At 55.5% G+C, this 19,200-nt stretch overlaps 1 protein-coding gene across 1 annotated transcript; it reads left to right on the forward strand.

Annotated features, from left to right (window-relative positions):
* The first annotated feature begins 555 nt into the window (after window positions 1-555).
* On the forward strand, window positions 556-6,622 carry LOC139681252 (glutamine synthetase). Its single transcript, XM_071574523.1, has 6 exons — window positions 556-865; window positions 1,383-1,544; window positions 3,241-3,387; window positions 4,226-4,353; window positions 5,420-5,619; window positions 5,868-6,622. The coding sequence occupies exons 1-6, from the start codon at window positions 700-702 to the stop codon at window positions 6,187-6,189; spliced, it is 1,125 nt and encodes a 374-aa protein (XP_071430624.1). The 5' UTR covers window positions 556-699; the 3' UTR covers window positions 6,190-6,622.
* Window positions 6,623-19,200: the final 12,578 nt, after the last annotated feature.

The following is a 19,200-nucleotide window of genomic DNA, read 5'->3' on the forward strand; positions in this document are numbered from 1 at the left end:
CCCAGGGATGTGCCTGCCCCTGTCCCCAGGGATCTGGCTGGCCCTGGTATGCCCAGGACCACCCAGGCACCCAGATCCATTCCTGGCCATCCCACTTCCACAGGGCACGGTCCCAGCAAGGTTTTGGGGTGCTGAGGGGAGCACCAGCCTCCCCAACTTCCCACCCCACAGCACCGTGGCAGGGCTGGGGGAAAAACACCTGCACGCGTGTAGGGGGGCAACCCTACATAAACAAAAGGCCAAGGGGGAGCAGAGCACACACGCAGCAAGGGGGCAGAGGTGGAAAACAATATTTTCAATGAGTAATACTCATTATTTTTAAATAAATATCAAGTTATTTAGCCGATAACTTGCTATTGTTTTAAACAAAGCGATGTTTTAGCCGTACGATAACTATTGCTTTTAATAAGTATTATTTCAATAAGAAAACAATACTAAGTGTGTTGGGTGGGTGTCCCCGGGGTGGGGCCGCGCCCCGGGGCGGAGCCGCCTCTGCCCCCGCCCCGACCGCGGGCGCGTATAAAGCGCGGGCGGAAGGAGCGCAGGCAACGGTGGGGTCGGTGAGTCGGGCTGCGGGTTCGAATCCCGTGGGGGGCGGAAGAGAGGAGTGTTGGGGTGGCTTCTTTTGGGCTGAAGGGCTGGAGGAAACGGGCCGTGGTGCTGTGGCTCTGACCTGTGTGCCCTCGCAGGGCTGTCGCCATGTCGGTGTCGCACAGCTCCAGGCTGAACAAGCTGGTGCGGGAGCAGTACATGAGGCTGCCCCAGGATGGGAGGGTGCAGGTCACCTACGTCTGGATCGACGGCAGCGGCGAGGGCGTGCGCTGCAAGAGCAGGACCCTCGATAAGGAGCCCAAGAGCATCGAAGGTAACCCTGCAGGTGGTGGGTGGTGTGGTGGAGGCCCCTGAGCATCGCCTGGGAGAAGTTCTGGGAGTTGGTTGTTGCTCTGCCTGCTTGCGTGGCACTGGTGGCACCTGTTGCAGTTGTCCCCTGGGGTTCCCCCAAGTGGCAGGGGACTCATCCAACCTGCGTCGCTGCGGTTTTCTTAATCCGTTAATGAAGGGGAGGGATGAGCTCCTCGCCCCTTCCCGCCAGACAAGCAGGCACGGAGACCTGTTGGCATCTGGATGGGGTTTGGCAGAGGGAGGTGAAGTGGCTGAGACTCATCCTGCCTGATGGTGCTGGGGCGATGAACACGGTGATGCTCAGGGAGGACCGATGGGCTCTGGGGCTGTGCAAGGAAACCTTTGTGGCTGGTCCCGTGGCACTCAGTGCCCTTTTGGGTGCTCCATCCCGGGTCTGAGCCACCAACGCTTGGTACAATCCGTATGTGATGAACCTTTCCCAATCCTGCTCCCCTCTCTGTTCCCTTCCTGCCTCGCAGATGTCCCTGAGTGGAATTTCGATGGCTCCAGCACGGCACAGGCAGAGGGCTCCAACAGCGACATGTTCCTGGTGCCTGTCTGCATGTTCAGGGACCCTTTTTGCCTGGACCCCAACAAGCTGGTGCTCTGTGAAGTGCTGAAATACAACAGGAAACCTGCAGGTGAGCCCCCCCAGCATTATTTATTATTTAGGGTGCCAACTCCCCGAGGGGGTGTTTGCCCTGGGGCACAGCTCAGCGCCGAGCACTTGGCCCGAGGCTCCGAAATCCAAGTGTTGGCGGTGGAGGTTTGCAGGAACCTGTTTTAGTGGCAGGAGAAGAGCAGTGAGACGTGGAACTCACCAAAGGCGTCACCGGGTACTGATCCTGAGCACACCCAGCCCGGGGTGGGGGTTACCCCGGGGGAGCAGGAGCTGCCAGCACAGGGGTTTGTTTTTAGGGGCCGGGTTCCTGGTTGCTCTTCTCCTTGGTGGGAGGCTGCAGAAAAGGAGGGAGAAGGTGCCGAGCTGGCTCGGAGTGACCTTTTGCAAGCTTATCACGGCGGGCAGGAGTCTGCAGTGCCGCGTCCGTCCCGTCCCTCTGATAAAGCCGCAGACACAGGAAGGGGAACCGGTTTGCAGGACACGCTGAGGGGCTCCCGGAGGGGTTGTTTGCCCGCAAATAACCCGTTGTTTGGCAGTCGAGCAGCGCTGTGGCCTCGCTCGGTGTGAGAGGGAGGGAGAGAGGGGGCACTGCGGGGCGCTGCGCCCACATCTGCCGGAGAAGGATCCTGCGGGCAGCGGGGGCTGGTTCCTCCTTAGACCGTCCTGCCTGTCGGCCACGGGGGATTTCCTGCCTGGCAGCTCCTCTGCTGGAGCAATTTGTAAAGCCCCGGAGTTGAAACTGGGGCGGAGAGCTCAGCCCAGAGCCCCATGGGCGAGTGGGTGCACCCCCCAGACTCTGCCAGGATGAGTTTCTGTGGATAGTGGGTGCACGCCCCAGGCTCTGCCAGGAGGAGTTTTTCTGTGGATAGTGGGTGCACCCCCAGGCTCTGCCAGGATGAGTTTCTGTGGATAGTGGGTGCACCCCCAGGCTCTGCCAGGATGAGTTTCTGTGGATATCAAGCACTGTGTGAGCTCGAGGTGGGGAGAGAAAGGGGGAGAAGGCCTTTCCCCCTCCTCCCATTAGTGCAAGGGAGATGCCAGTGCTTCCCCCCAGCCCCACACTCATGGCATATTTGTAGCTGCTCTGGGGCCTTGATTACAAGTTAGGGCAGAATGTGCAGCCTCCATGTGACAGCAGTTTTTCAACCTCCTTTCCCCTGCTGTTGCTGTCCAAGCTCTCATTCCACTTGCCTGGATGGTTCTCTGCTATCTGTGTTTTCCTGGCAAAGTCCCATTTCCCCGAGCACCTCGAAGGGCCAAGGCAGGGCCAGCCAGCTTGGATGCCAACCAAAACCATGGAGCTGCAGAGAGATAGGGATAATTAAGATGAGGCTGGTAGGATGAGGATGGGGATGAGCTAGTGATGAAGATAAATGGTCCCTATTCCCAGGTCTGCTGGATGCCTGTAGGACAGGACTGGGATATGGCTCTGCTCTCTCAGAGAGGGAGGATAAGAGAAGGAGGAGGAGGTTCATAGACCATCAACAGTGGTTTGAAGAATGGGCTAATTAAACTCCCTTGGCCTGTGTCCTGATGCAGGAGTAACTCCTTGGAGGAAATTGGTGTTCAGGAAGGAGGGTTTACTCACTGGTTTTCTTGAGGCTTCTGTGGGAAGTGCTGGGCAGTGGTGAAGCCTCAATCCCTGAGTGGGATGGAGCAGAGGGTGGTGGACACCTACTCACAGCTGGGTCTAACCTGGACCTCTCTGCTCCTAGAGACCAACCTGAGACACACATGCAAGAAAGTCATGGACCTGGTGAAGGACAGCCACCCCTGGTTTGGGATGGAGCAGGAGTACACACTGCTGGGTATCAATGGCCACCCCTATGGCTGGCCTGACAACGGCTTCCCCGGCCCGCAGGGTAAGTGCCCCCTCCCTGCCCTGACCCCAGAGCTGCCCTCAGCTCCCACCCTGCTGCTTGGGGGTTACTGCCAGGGGTAGCAGCTTTCCCATTGGAGCTGACACAGAGCAGGATCTGGGATGGGGTTGGCAGCAGTTTGCCCTGTGGCTCACGTGAGCTTATTGTGCCACTCCTGCTGGACCCCAGTTGCACAAACAGCTCAGCTGCACGACTTGTTTGGCAAGGGCTGGAGAACTGGGTTGGAAAAGCCTCCTCCCCGTGGCTGTTGGGGAAAGACCTTGGCATGGCACATTGTGCCCTCCTGCAGCAGCGAGGCAGCTCCTGGGAGAGGGATGGGGGGCAGGGGTTTCCCAACCTGAGGGTTTTTTTGGACCGACTGGTTGCAACATCCTTATCCCCTCAGGTGGGGAGAAGATCTTCTCCTGACCTGCTTGATGAGGAAGAGCTGTATTTCAATCACTGGCAAGCTGAGTTTTCTAGCCATGAGCAATGTTGGCTGTTGTCACAATCTCAGATGTTTGATGTGCTCAGAGGGTCAGTGAGGTGCCATGGGGCTCATTAAGCCAAGCTTTCCTTACCTCCTGGTCACCTTCGGGTTGATGCATTACAAGTCCTGTTTAGGTGCCCAGATAAGGCTGGAGCTGCACAGATGAACTGCTCAGCTGCTGGCCCTGGAGCTGGGGTTGGTGGGTTGATATCCCATGGAGTGCAACAGCGTCTTAATTCCCATAAATCCTTTGCCCATGTCAGCAGGTACCTGGGAGTGTGGGATTATGCTACAGTGCTATTGTTGTTCCTTAAAACTTTCCTTGGGTGGTGATTCCTTGTCCCTTTCCAGGGCCCTACTACTGTGGGGTTGGAGCAGACAAGGTGTACGGGCGTGATATTGTCGAGTCCCACTACAAGGCCTGTCTCTATGCGGGGGTGAAGATCTGTGGCACCAATGCAGAGGTGATGCCCTCCCAGGTATGTATGGATGGCCCCATGGAGCCCATTTCCAGTGATGGATATGGGTTATTGTGAGGCTGGAATAACCCAACAAGTCCCAGCTCCTCTGGAATGCTGAACCCAGTGACTCCTCACATGAGTTTTGCCTGCATGGGAGCAGTAGCACAGCCAGGATGAAAATGTGTGTTTGATTTTCTCCCAGCTCACCCTGAGCTCCTTGCACAGCTCAGCCTGAGCTCTGGCAGCCAGTGTGGAGCTGGGAGCTCCCGTGTGCCTCCCTTCCCCTGTGGAGCAGGGATGAAGGGGATGGTGGAAGTTGGGAGGGGCTGCAGGAGCACCATGTGGAGTGCTGGGTGTCCGAGTCCTGTTCCGTTACCCAGGAACTGGGAAGTCTGAGTGGGAACTGGGAAGCCTGGATGGGACATGGCCTTGGGAAGCGGCTGGGAGGGATCTGGTTTGTTTAGGGGTTAGCAGGAGGGAGACCCTGATTGCATTAGGCAGGTGGCCAGACTGACCGAATCGCTGACTCCTGCTGCTGATGTGGCGGAGATAAGCGGGGGCTTATCTGAGCGGAGCTGAGGCAGGACTTTTAACCACCCTGCTGTTTGCCTTCACTTCCTCAGGGTCCTTCTTGGCTGCTTTCCCCACCCTGGGCTCAGGCTCAGGCCATGCCAGCAGCTGTAAATACATCACCCTTTGCTTAGTCACCATGGGTGGTGCAACCCCAGCTCCAGCCAGGCAGGGAGCAGCCCTGGGAAGGAGTAGCAGGTTCCTCTTTAGTCCTCTGCACTGCCTGCAGTGTGGGCTGGGGGTCCTGCACACCAGTAGCTCCAGCACCAGCCTCAGTCAGGTGTGGTGCTTATTTACCTCTGATTTGATTAAAAACCTCTGATTTGCTCTATATAGTCATGAGAAGTTTAGTCCTGTTATTTTGCCTGCCAAAGCTGTTCTGTTGCTTAATTCAGTGCTCCCCATCCTTGTTGCTGATTCCTGAGGGGTAACAATCAGCCATAACCTGGGGTGGCTGGGGAGGCACCAACCTGCCCATCCTTACCTGTGCCTCTGCTCCCTTCCCTCCTTCCAGTGGGAATTCCAGGTGGGCCCATGTGAAGGCATCGAGATGGGGGATCACCTGTGGATGGCTCGGTTCATCCTCCACCGTGTCTGTGAGGACTTTGGGGTTGTGGCTACACTGGATCCCAAACCCATGACTGGCAACTGGAACGGTGCCGGGTGTCACACCAACTACAGCACGGAGGAGATGCGGAGAGAAGGGGGTCTCAAGTGAGTCCTGGAGGGTCCCCTGGGAGGTTGGAGTGTCCTTGGCCACGTGGAAATGTGTGTCTACCTACCAGGGTGGCTGCACCTGGGTTGGGGCTGTCCCAGCTTGTTATTTTAAACACAGCTTGTCATACGAGAGTGTCCCCTGGGCTGTCCTTGTCCCTGCACGAGAGGAGGGGGTGACAACCTTCCTCACCATGGGAACACCCCCCAGATGGACCTCCAGACAAACTCCACCTCTTCTCCCCCAGGCACATCGAAGCCGCCATCGAGAAGCTGAGCAAGCGGCACGACTACCACATCTGCGTGTACGACCCACGGGGCGGCAGGGACAACTCCCGGCGGCTCACGGGCCACCACGAGACCTCCAACATCTTCGAGTTCTCCGCCGGCGTGGCCAACCGCGGCGCCAGCATCCGCATCCCGCGCCAGGTGGGCCAGGATGGCTGTGGCTACTTCGAGGACCGGCGGCCGGCGGCCAACTGCGACCCCTATGCTGTCACCGAGGCCATCATGAGGACAACGGTGCTCAACGAGACTGGGGTGGAGACCAAGGACTATGCTGCCCACTGAGGCCGGGGGGTGGGTGGAGGTTGTCGTGTCTACACTAGCTTGTCCCATGGGCTTTGTGCCTGTGTGGTGTTCTCGGCTGCAAGCTCAGACTCTGTAGGAACCTCGCTTCTGGTCTTGTGAAACGTCGCCTTAGAAATATATATATATTTTATAGTAAAAGGGAAGGGCCCAACCTATTTTCTCAACCACTGTTTTGTTTCTGGTTCCTGGTTTTAGGTCATGAGATCGGTTTGTTTTTTGTTTTTTTTTTTAAACTTGGGTTTGGTTTTTTTGCCCACTGGACTTTACACTGTGATGTACATAGATCCCTACGTGGATGCTGCAGCTGCTGCTGTTTGCACCTGGGGAGGGTGGGTGCTTTTTTTCCATATCTCTCTTGCAAGGAAATGATAATAAATGATTTTCCAGGCTGCGTGGCAGCCGGGTTATGCTGCGGTGGGTGCATTTTTCTGTGGCTCCTAGGGCTCCGTGCAGGTTTGAGTTTGGGTGTTGCTGATGGATTACAGCCTGCTCTGGCCCTGGGCAGGGGCTGGGGATGCTGGAGGATCCTTGAGGCAGGTGCCTGGAGCTGCCTTGCTTCATTTTCTGGTGGCCCAAAGGCCATCTCCTTCCATCGTGATCCTGAAAGGCAAACAGAGCAATGTGGGCTGAGCAAACAGTGGCTGGGGCAGCAGCTGGCGGGCGTTTACACAGGGTGTGTGCTGCTGAGTCAGCAAACCAGCCCAGCACTGGGCACAGGGAGCACAGCCCTCCCCTCTGGGGATGCCTTGGGAGCAGGAGGGGAGCCTGGAGACGTGTCCCCTGCACCTCTGGGACACATTCTGCTGAGCTGTAGGGACATGGTGCGGCTCCTTGGGTTGGAATTGCTTTACAAGGGGAAGGCTACAGATTTTAGTCATGGAATCACAGAAGGATTTGGGTTGCAAGGGTTCTTAAAGACCATCTCATTTCAACCCGTGCCATGGGCAGGGACACCTTCCACCAGCCCAGCTTGCTCCAAGCCCTGTCCAACCTGACCTTGGACACTTGCAGTGATGGGGCAGCCACAGCTTCTCTGTCAGGGCCTCAACACTCTCCTAGTGAGGAGTTTTTTCCTTACATCTAACCAAAATCTACCCTCTGGCAGTGTGAAGCTATTCCCTGTTGTCCTGTCACTCTGTGGCCTTGTTCAAAGTCCCTCTCCAGCTCTCTCAGAGTCCCTTTAGGCACTGGCAGGGGCTCTCAGGTCTCCCTGGAGCCTTTTCTACTCCAGGTGAGCTCCCCCAGGTCTCCCAGCCTGGCTCCAGAGCAGAGGGGACTCCCTGGGACAGACCTGCAGGATGTGACCCATCTCCAGTCAGCAGCGTTGCCTGTGGATGAGGGGAAGCAGCAGCAGGAACAGGCAGGGGACAGCACGTCCACTGCAGTGCAGTCATGCGGATTTTGAAACTGGTTTTATGTTTATCCTCGAGTGTGACACAGGGGACAAGGTGGAACGGAGGCTCCCAAGTCCCTCCTGCAGGTCACAGCACTTCAGTGGCTCAGGGAGCTGGAGGTGGCCAAGCCCCAAACCACAAGCAACCAGGAGCTCTTGGTGCCTCTGAGTTGTTCAAGAATAAATGTAACCCTGTCCTACCATTATAAAGGACAAACTTTCCTTCCAGAAATTCCTGTTCAATGTTTTTCATCAAAACCACAACTCTGTCTTGTTTTTCTCTCATTCCTATGATGCCTTTAATGGGTAATTTGAGCACTGGGGCAGTGACTGATGGATGCAGCTGGAAAATCAATAAAGAGCTAAATCTGGAGTGGGAAGACTCGTGTTTGTTCCTCTGGCTGTACCAGTGGCTTTCATCATACCGTGCTGTACAGCCCCTGGGAAATTTGGGAATTAGGTGAATTCCCATGGCCAACATGCAAACACCTGTGGCCAGACACAGCACTGTGGTGCTTCCAAACACTTTGTACCTGCTCCAGGTTCTCACCCTGTGATTCCCCTGCAACAGAGGACTATCCTCTCCAGGGGAGGACAATAGGGATCCAGGGATTCTCCTGAAGCCACTGCTGGGGTTTTTCCCTGAGCTGGGATTTGTCCTGTCCCCACATGTCTGGAGCCACTGTATGCTTGGACAATTTCACTCTATCCTTTGCCAAAACACAGATCTTCCTGCTTGTGCTTTTTGAGGTCAAAATGGTCCAGAAACCACATGTCAAGGGGGTTTTTTTCCTAAAGCCAAAGTGATTCAAGGACAACAGCACGTTCCCACAAGACTTTTTCTCATAGTTTTCCCTGTGTTTGCTGCTGTTCAAAGTTGGGTTCAATGAGTGGAGCAGGAGCTGGGGATGGAGTCAACCCGTGGGCTGAGGCTTGAGGGCATGGCGGGGGGTATGGTGATCCCATCCCCACCCAAGACTGGGACAGTGCTGGGAGGGGATAGCGAGGGATACAGTGATCCCATCCCCATCCAAGGGTTGGGCTGCACTGGGAGGAGGTGGGTACAGCGATCCCATCCCCATCCAAGGGTGGGACAGTGCTGGGAGGAGATGGGTGCAGTGATTCCATCCCCATCCAAGGGTGGGACAGTGCTGGGAGGAGGTAGGTGCAGTGATCCCATCCCCATCCAAGGGCTGGGCTGCACTGGGAGGAGGTAGGTACAGTGATCCCATCCCCATCCAAGGCTGGGACAGTGCTGGGAGGGGATAGCGAGGGATACAGTGATCCCATCCCCATCCAAGGGTTGGGCTGCACTGGGAGGAGGTGGGTACAGTGATTCCATCCCCATCCAAGGGTGGGACAGTGCTGGAAGGAGGTAGGTACAGTGATCCCGTCCCCATCGAAGGGTGGGACAGCGCTGGGAGGGGACAGCGACGGATACAGTGATCCAGTCCCGGGGTTGGGACAGTGCTGGGAGGAGGTAGTGCGGGATACAGAGATCCCATTCCCATCCAAGGGTTGGGCAGCGCTGGGAGGGGATAGCGAGGGATACAGTGACCCCATCCAGGGGTTGGGACAGTGTTGGGAGGAGGTAGTGAGGGATACAGTGATCCCATCCAAGGGTTGGGCAGCACTGGGAGGGCATAGCGAGGGATACAGTGATCCCATCCAAGGGTTGGGCAGCACTGGGAGGGCATAGCGAGGGATACAGTGATCCCATCCAAGGGTTAGGCAGCACTGGGAGGGCATAGCGAGGGATACAGTGATTCCATCCAGGGGTTGGGACAGCGCTGGGAGGAGGTAGTGAGGGATACAGAGATCCCTGGGAGAGGATAGCGAGGGATGCAGTGATTCCATCCAAGGGTTGGGCAGCACTGAGAGGGGACACCGAGGGATACAGTGATCCCATCCAGGGGTTGGGACAGTGCTGGGAGGAGGTAGTGAGGGATACAGTGATCCCATCCAAGGGTTGGGCAGCACTGGGAGGGGATAGCGAGGGATACAGTGATCCCATCCAGGGGTTGGGACAGTGCTGGGAGGGGACAGCGAGGGATACAGTGATCCCATCCCGGGGTTGGGACAGTGCTGGGAGAAGGTAGTGAGGGATACAGTGATCCCATCCCCATCCAGGAGTTCGGCAGGAGATGCGCATGGGTGGGAGCAGCTGGAATCCACGAGGCTGTGGGGAAGGGATGGGTCAGTGTCAACCGGGGCTTTCCCAAAGGAGCATCCCGAGGTGTCCGGGGAGCGGGAGGGACATTTTGGGGGGTTGCTGCCCTCTGCAGGCACCGACACGAAGCGCAGGGAGCAGCACCCCGGTTTACCGGGATAATCCTCCTCTGGGATCATCGAGCCCCAGCATTAACTCGACACTAACCCATGTCCCCAGGTGTCAGATCTATTAGATCCCTCCGTGGATGGTGACTCCACCACCGCCCTGGGCAGCCTGTGCCAGGGCTGGACAACCCTTGCAGTGAGGCCATTTTTCCTGATATCCAACTAAAACCTCCCCTGGTGCAATTTGAAGCTGTTTCCTCTAATCCTATCACTTGTTACCTGGGAGAAGAGACTTCCCCACCTGGCTCCAACCTCCTTTCAGGTAGATGTAAAAGTCATTATGTAAGGAAGGTATTGATTCCTGTCTCACATATTTTCTACTCTCTAATTAGGATATTTGAGATCCAGAAATCCAGCAGCTGCTGGATGCAAGAGAAGTGACTATAACTAGCAGACAGCTTGATCCCAGCTTGCTTTTTACACCCTTCCAAAAGCATAATTAAATAGCAGGAGGTGAAGGAGAGCAAATCTTAACACACTCTATTTCATGTAAAGCAAAATTCAAAGAAGTTTGGGAGGAAATCAAAGCAGAACCTTTACCTGCATCAACCAAAGGTCTCGACAACACTGTCAGGGAGAGGAGCACCACAGCAAACCAAAGCATCAAACTCCTTTGGTTTAAGCTCTAACTGTGCCCACCCGGCCCCAGGATCACCCTGGACCCACTGGGCAGATGCCCCCACCTTTACTAAATTTGTATTTCCACACAAGCACTCACAGAGAGTGAAATAAATATAGAAGTAAAATAAATAAATGCCCCTTGGGCTGTTCCAGTCCCCATCCCAGCCCTTGGCTTGGGGCACAGAGCTCAGTGCTGCTGAGGGGGGACATTTCCCCTTGGGACAGTTGTCCAAAGGGCTGTGACCCAGCACAAGGATAAGTGGCTCTGGGATATGGCTCCAGAGAGGGGCCAGGCTGGGATACATCCTCCTCCAGGTGTCCTCGGGGGTCCTTCCTTCACTCCCCACCACTGAGCACCTCAGAAGGTGCTGCAGAGGGACCACCCAGGCTGGGTGAACACTGTGGCCACCCCATGACAGGGAAGGACCGCACAGGGGTTTGCACTTTTTTCCATCTTCAGATCTCTTTCTACCAGTATAAATTCCACTACTTTGAATCCAGTCAAGGCCTTTGGGATTAAGTTTTTGTAAAAAGGACATTGGAATTACAATTCCAGTGCTAACATTACTCAAAGCCACTGCCCAGAAGTGGAGAGGTCTGGGTAGAATAAAGACCTAAACTAAAATGCCAATAATAAATCTTTTTCCCTCCCTCTCTTCCAGCCTGCACAATTTGCTTGGGTTTCTCTATCTTAATGAGCATTAAAAGGGTTTCAAATTAGATCTGCAGAGAATTGATTTTTTTTCCCCTCAGAAGCTTAGTCTGGCCTTTAAAGGCCACTGATCATATTTTGGTTTTCTGTAAGAGCATCTTTAATCTCAAAGGCTCTCAGCTCACAGGGAGAGATGGCTCATTACCAGGTGTTGAAATGTATTTGGGCGTGGGGGGACAGGCACTGTGGAGTGAGACCCCACATGTCAGGAGAAGAGCCATGGAGAGGTTTGGCCATGGGGTGCTTGGCCCTGGCCCCCTCTAGCCCTGTGTGGCTCTCCTGGGCTGAGCCTGACTCCCAGCCTGGGGCTAGGTTTGCAGCTTCCAGCTGTATTTGGTCCCCAAAAATGTGGGAGGAAAGACCCCAGGTGGGCTGTTCAGGGAGTTCTTGGGGACATCCTGGGTGACAGGAGTGTCTTGCTGAGAGGGTAATGTGTCCAGGCAGCTGGCAAAGATGGCCTGCCCAGAGAGGGGGTGGATTCCCCATCCCTGGAGGTTTTTCAGCTGAGCTTGGCCGTGGCACTGAGTGCCATGATCTGGTAAAGGGACTGGAGTTGGACCAAGGGTTGGACTTGTTGATCTCAGAGGTCTTTTCCAACCCAATCCATTCTATGATTCTATGAAAGCCCCCTTTTCTCTTCTATATGACCAACCCACGTGGTGTTGCTGCTGCTACAACTCCTCTCCACATCTGAGCATGGCACAGGGGAAGGGGTCACACTGCCTGAGACCTGCCCTCCCTCACTGCCCTCCCTGCTGGGAAAATACAGTGATCAGACCTTCCAGGGGAGCCTGTTAACCCTGGCAGGGCCCAGTAGCTGCAAATAGGGGAAAAAAAAAGATACAAAAAGCTTCTAGATGGTGCAAAGCTGAGCAAAGCTGAGCAATGTGATGCCCTGTGGCAGCACCCACAGTCTGTGGGGTGTTTGTAGGGGCAAGTTTGGGTTTAGGGTAAGCTGGGTCTAAGAGGAGCCATTGGGTCTGCCCTCCTGCTCCTGGGAGAGAAGGCAGCACAGACTGTGGAGAGCAGAGCAGATCAGCCCCACATCCCTACCACAGTCCCTGCCTCTCTCAGCCACACTGGGATGGGCAGAGTCCCTGTGAGGGGCACAGCAGGTTGGCTTGAGAAAGGTCTGCAAAGAATCCATTTCTCCCAGGTGTCCCTGAACAGCCTCCTCAAAATGAGTCCCTGATGACCTGCAGCAGCTTCCTCTGCTCACACAGCACCCCTCCTGAGCCCCCAGTCCCAGTGCTGGGAGAACAGGGCCAGGTGAGCCACCACAAGCACCCACCAGGCAGGACCTACACGGGATGTCAGGGCACCAAAGGGCTTTAATGGCCCTGACCAGCCTCACATGGAACCCCAGCCCAGGGGCCCTGAGGGTCTGCCAGGACCACCAATCCTTTCCTGAGTTGTACTGAGGAGTGTTGGCCTCCAATGTTGGTCATCCAGACCTTAACCTATGGACTGCAGACCTGCTGGGTGGGGTGGATCATCATCTCATGCTGACTACCCTCACCAAGCCTCATCCTGAACTGCAGGTTGATTTTTCTGGCTTTATTTCAGGCCTGCCTTATTTCTGATGATCTGGACTCCTGGAAAAAATGTTTCTGCCACCTCTAGATGAGAAGAGAGGGACAGGCCTTTGCTGGTGAGACTCTGCCCTGGAGCTGAGGTGTCTCTTCTGCCTCCCTGGATGTTTGGGAGCCCCTGGCCCTTGCTGTACCCTGATGGTAGTGGTGGGTGTGGTTATAAAAAGGGCTACAGGAAAAAATAGTGCTGGATGTGTGGGGAATTTAATTTCTTCCTCAATCCTTACTTCCTGCAGCTGCTGAGAAGCGATGGCAGTGACAGGAGGCCATGAGCAAGAATGGATCTGCAGAGGATGATGAGATGCAGTTGCCAGAGAGTCTCTCTCTTTGTCAAGCCCATCTCACTGAAGCTTTTGCAGCTCCTGCAGGTGTTTGGGTTGCAGCAAGGAAGGCCAGTGGTGAAATTATGCCAGCAGAGGAGGGAGAGGTTGAGCTGTAGCTTCAGCCAGGCAGGTGTCTGGTGGAAAGATGATCCAAACCCAAATGAAGCAATTTCTCCTGGTGCTGCTCCAGCCTGATAACTGTGATAACACAAATCAAATGCATTTGTTGGCCTTGATTTCCATAAGGTGTTTTCACTGACTGAAATGTCAATGCAAGGCAGGTTTTAGAAGGGCTCTATAAAAAGAGCTGTAGGCCAGGCTGGGCTTGGGATATTTGCCCATGGGAGTGTAAAAAGGGGATGGGTGCTGTTGGAAAACAATGCTGCTAATAAAAAACCTGGTTTTATTCTGAACTGTCTCCAGCTCACAGGATACAGGGAGGGTGGGGAAATACAACTATGATCTTGTGGTTCAGGGAAAGTCAAAGTTTTGACAGATTTGGCAGCAGCTGATCTATAAGGCAGACTCCAGCCCAAAGGAATAAAATCAGTCTGGGCAGATTAACTGGGATGACTGTGCCTTGTCTGGAGGAAGCTCCATGGAGAGGGACCCACATTGTTCCTGGGATGTTCCTACTTCACCCACATATTCTCAGGGAGCTGAAGCATCCTGTTTACAGTTATTCTGGCTGTATTAAACCAGCCATTCCTTGTCTTTTCCCTCCTTGTCCTCTGACAAGGGTCCCAAGGCTTGTCAACCAGATCTTCAGTGCTCAGCATGTGTTCCCTCACTGCCCCAGCTTTAGGGGAAGGGAAAGGCTATTGGGCCTTGTACTTCTCTCACTGCTGCTCTGCCCTCAGCTGCCTCCCTGGGCTCTCTGACTCGTGCTGTTGGAACATGCTGATCTGCTCTTTAATGGATGAAACTCTTGGATCTCTGTATGTGGCTCTTCAAGGCACATGCTCTGCCCTCCTGGCTGCACCCACTGGGTGTTTCTCTGCCTCCTTCTGCCAGGCTGCACCCTCGTACCTCCCCTGGGTGCTGGAGGCTCTTGCTGTTGCCTCTGATGTGCTGCTTTGGGCTCCTGTGCTGGGACAGGTCCCTGGGGTGACCTGTGACTTCAGCTCCCACTGTCCCAGTGGGAAAACTGGGTGGCAGTACCTTGGCAGGTTTTCTCACAGAGACAGTGTGGGGGGAGTGGACAGGGATGTGCAGAAACTCATCACACTCAGCTCCCACCAGTGGGGGCAGGCAGAGCAGTGTAGATGCACTGATGGCTTTTTCCATCCCTTGCCCCCATGGTGGCAGGTGCTGGATGCCTCCCCAGGGCAGATTTGCAACCAGGTCCAGCCCTGGGTCACACCAAAATCATGTCTTTTTTTTTTGTCACCACTCTGCCCCCTCCATGGACCTGTGCAGGTGGGATGAGCAGCTATCCTCGGTGCAGAGAGCTGGGGCTGCTGGCAGGAGCAGTGACCCAGAAGCTGCTCCATCCTTTGCTTGTGTCCCCCTGGGGACACTGGGGTTGATTTTGCCAACTGCCTCGACAGAATGACCACAAACCACTGCACAAGCATTGTTGCTGCCTGGTCACTTGGTGAGAACCTCTGTCCCTGCCACCAGCTCAGCTGGCAGTGGCACAGGCTGGGGGAAGTTTCCAGCACTTAGTTCTAGCATGGGCAGGGCCTCACCAGCCCCTGGTGTGAGCAGCTCTGTGCCCGTGTGTCCCAAGGGCCTCACCAGCCCCTGGTGTGAGCAGCCCTGTGCCCGTGTGTGCCTGGGACTCACCAGCCCCTGGTGTGAGCAGCCCTGTGCCTGTGTGTGCCAAGGGCCTCACCAACCCCTGGTGTGAGCAGCCCTGTGCCCGTGTGTGCCTGGGACTCACCAGCCCCTGGTGTGAGCAGCCCTGTGTCCGTGTGTGCCTGGGACTCACCAGCCCCTGATGAGAGCAGCCCTGTGCCCGTGTGTGCCAGGGGCCTCACCAGCCCCTGGTGTGAGCAGCCCTGTGCCCGTGTGTGCCAAGGGCCTCACCAGCCCCTGGTGTGAGCAGCCCTGTGCCCGTGTGTGCCTGGGCCTCACCAGCCCCTGGTGTGAGCAGCCCTGTGCCCGTGTGTGCCTGGGACTCACCAGCCCCTGGTGTGAGCAGCCCTGTGCCCGTGTGTACCAGGGGCCTCACCAGCCCCTGGTGTGTGCAGCCCTGTGCCCGTGTGTGCCAAGGGCCTCACCAGCCCCTGGTGTGAGCAGGTCTGTGCCCGTGTGTACCAGGGGCCTCACCAGCCCCTGGTGTGTGCAGCCCTGTGCCCGTGTGTGCCAAGGGCCTCACCAGCCCCTGGTGTGAGCAGCCCTGTGCCCGTGTGTGCCAAGGGCCTCACCAGCCCCTGGTGTGAGCAGCCCTGTGCCCATGTGTGCCTGGGACTCACCAGCCCCTGGTGTGAGCAGCCCTGTGTCCGTGTGTGCCTGGGACTCACCAGCCCCTGGTGTGAGCAGCCCTGTGCCCGTGTGTGCCAGGGGCCTCACCAACCCCTGGTGTGAGCAGCTCTGTGCCCGTGTGTGCCAAGGGCCTCACCAGCCCCTGGTGTGAGCAGCCCTGTGCCCGTGTGTGCCAAGGGCCTCACCAACCCCTGGTGTGAGCAGCCCTGTGCCCGTGTGTGCCTGGGACTGGCACTGCTCCTGCTGTGGCAGTGGAGGAGGTTTCAGTGCCACCTCTTGCTCTGGCCAGGCAGCCTTGGCAGAGGTGACTCACCTGCTGTGTGACAGGTGACCCGTGACCTTTGAGTCCTGTGCATTAGCTCATGGAAACCCAAATAATGACTCGGGGAAAGGGAAATACCTGGTGAAGGACAACCCCGGGACAGCCCCACAGAGGAGTCGGGATGAGCAGGGGTGGGAAAAGCAAAGGTGTGGTGGGAGGGGACACTGGTGCTCCCCCACCTTTTCCACCCAGCCCGATGCAGCCAGCCAGCCAACTCCTTTGGAAAGCATTACTTCACAGAGGAAAATGTGCAGGGGCTGAGGTGCCCTCGGGCAGAGCTCTGCCTCAACAGCAGCCTGGGCTGAGAGATTAACTCCTTCCCCTGCATGCCTGGCTTGGGGTGGCTTTTTGGCCCATCACAAGGGGTGTCCCTGGGTCAGCACTGCTGGGGTGCCATCCTGTCCCTTCCCCTGGCACTGGGTGATGGGGAAGGGCTCTGTAAGTAGGTTAAACCTGGAGTTACAGTGGGGTGGATTTATTCAGAAGGGGACTCTGAGCAGTGTCAGCAGGTGTTGGGCTGTTCACTCCACTGGAGCTGCTTGCAGCAGCAGATGGAGGGGTCAGGGATAGAGCCTTGGTCTTCTGGATGCATCTGTTCCTGCACCAAGCCAGGGTTTGGCTCAAACATCCTGTTCCAGCATGTGCTGAGAGGGTTGTTCTCTGCTTTCCTGCAGGAGCAGCTGCTGGAACATGTTTCTCCATGCTGGGGATTGATATATCTTGTTCTGGACACATGGAGTGACTGATGATGGGCAGGAAAATGAAGTGTTTTTCTCAGCAGCAGGGTGGGGATGTGAGCTGAGAGAAGGAGGGGGATTCTCTGTGAGCTGTCATAGACAACCAGGTGTGAGAGAGGAGGAGGGTGTTGGGATTGTCCCCACCCCAGGGCTATGTGACCCTTGGAGCACAATCTCCTCTTCCCAGACACATCTTCCTGGGCTGTGTGTTGGGTTGGGGGCTTTCTGGGGGGATTTATTGGTGCTTTTGTCCCTGGCATGCAGGGCAGGCTCCATCCTACAGATTTTTATCAGCTGGAATTGGGATATCTGGGCTGGGTGAGCAAATTAATCCTAGCAGGAGACTGCTGAGCCTCATAGAGATCCACTCCTTTGGTTGGCAGCTGTGGTGGACTTGGATATCATTGTTGTTTCCCCCACAGCCTACAATGTGGGTGTGTTCCTTAGTAATTTCTGGGGGAAATCCAGTGGATTTAAGTGAAAGTGCTGCAGGAGGTGTGGGGCTGCCCTGCTCCCACAGCACAGCATTTCCTGAGGGAATACCAGGAGCCTTGGCCTCAGTCTGCTCGTACATGTTAAACACCAACTGGCATTGTGGAATCTGAGCCCCAACAAACATGATGTGATCCTGTGTAGGGCCAGGAGTTGGACTTCACCAATCCTCGTGGGTCCCTTCCACCTCAGAATATTCCAGGATTCTGTGAAATGTTGTTTTACAGTGAGGGAGAAATGCAAAATCCTGTGTGGTGAGGTGAGGGGGTGTGTGTGAGTCCAGCCTGTAGTTTCAGCATGGCCCTTTTCTCAGGTGAGCTCCCACTGGGAGTGAATCCTTCTGTTCCCTGAGCCTGTGGGGAGTGCCACAAACTGCTGTCCCCACAGATGCTGAACCCCATGGGGAAGGGAGGACAGGAGCCTCAGGATCCAATCCTCCTTCCCAGGCTCACACTGAGCAACGGGAACCCTTCCAGGGAAGATCAGAAATCCAGGCAGCGCAATTAGAATTGTAATAATAGTAATTAATGCCTTGCCTCTCTCTAGGGATTTTAAGTGAGGCTTGCCAGGTGCTGGCTGGGCATTAATAATCAAAACCACAGCACCCACGTGAAGGGGATGGATGCCAGTTGGGCCATGGGACCACAGTGGCTCAGCTGAGGGCTTGCTCTCCCTGCCCTCATTTTTCTCCATGGTTTGGGGAGGAAAAATTAGTAGGGAGAAGCTGCCTTAGGAGTCCCAGGAATGAGGGATATTGTATGGGGGAGAAGAGGAGTTCAGGAGCACTCTGTGTTACCCATGGGTGCTCATCTGGTCCCCAGAGATGTGAGTGAAAGGGTTTTGTGTGTCCCTCTGTGAGCAGGGAGATAAATGAGCTCTAATGCATCCACTCCTGCCTGTGCACGTGTCTGTAGGTGGGAGGCAGCTCCTGCACATGGATTTCCATGCACACACAAATGCCAGTCCATGGGCTTGCACAATAACACAGAGGCTGGAGAAAATTCCTTAGAGGGAGAGGCTTGAGGAGCTCAACCCGCTCAGTTCATCACACAAATTGAGGGGTGTGTCAATTCTGGTGTGTAAGCACCATCACCAGGAGAAATGCTTTGACACCAAAGGACTCGTTAATGTCAGAGAAAGGCAGAAGAAGCAGCAGTGGCTGAAGCTGCCAAAGTCCAAGTGAAAAGCAGACGTGCATGTTGGCACAGAGAGAATGAGCAGTGAAAACAAAGTGCCAGGGGACATGTCAGGGTTTGTCTTGCTCAGTGAAGGGCAGTCTCATCCCTCTGGTGATGTCTCAGCCAAATTATTCCATAATAAGACACAGACTATGAGGGTAAGTCAATGATATTTATTATGCTGTTAGAGCCCCTTAGAGTTCAGGGCTTTTTTCTCCTTGAATGAGGCCTGGGACACTGTCCCAGGGTACAGGGTAATGAAGCATCACCCATAGGATGAAGGCCAAAGCTGCTGCCTGGCCCCCTCACAGAGCCCCTGAGCAGTGGTGCCCCCAGCTCTGTTCTGTGGGTTGTTTCTGGCCACTTGCAGCTCCTCTCTCATCCTGTGGTGGGGTAGTGGCTCTCACATCTGTTAGGCTTGGTGAGACCATGGGGTGATTCAGGCAGATGAAGTTCCAGGAGCAGTGAGGAGCTGCTGCAGAGACCTGGAACATTGTGCCAGAGTTGCCCAGAGAAGCTGTGTCTGGAAGTGTCCAAGGTCAGGTTAGACAGGGCTCAGAGCAACCTGGGCTAGTGAAAGGTGCCCCTGCCCATGGCAGGGGATTGGAACAAGATGAGCTTTAATGTCCCTTCCAACCCAAACCAGTTCAGAATTCTATCACATGGAGTTCCCAAAGCTTCATGCACCAGTGGTGGAACATCCAGCTCCAGTGCCAGCCTGTGCCCTTGGGGAAGCTGCCTGTGAGCTTCCTCACTGGCACAAAGCTGTGCCTGTGAGCCCAGAGAAGGGACATGGGGGGTCTTGGCTGTGAGGAAAGGGCAGGAATGTGGGAAGGTGTGGCTGAACGGGACC

Source organism: Pithys albifrons, chromosome 20 (genome assembly GCF_047495875.1).
Source record: "Pithys albifrons albifrons isolate INPA30051 chromosome 20, PitAlb_v1, whole genome shotgun sequence".
NCBI classification, from domain to species: Eukaryota; Metazoa; Chordata; class Aves; order Passeriformes; family Thamnophilidae; genus Pithys; species Pithys albifrons.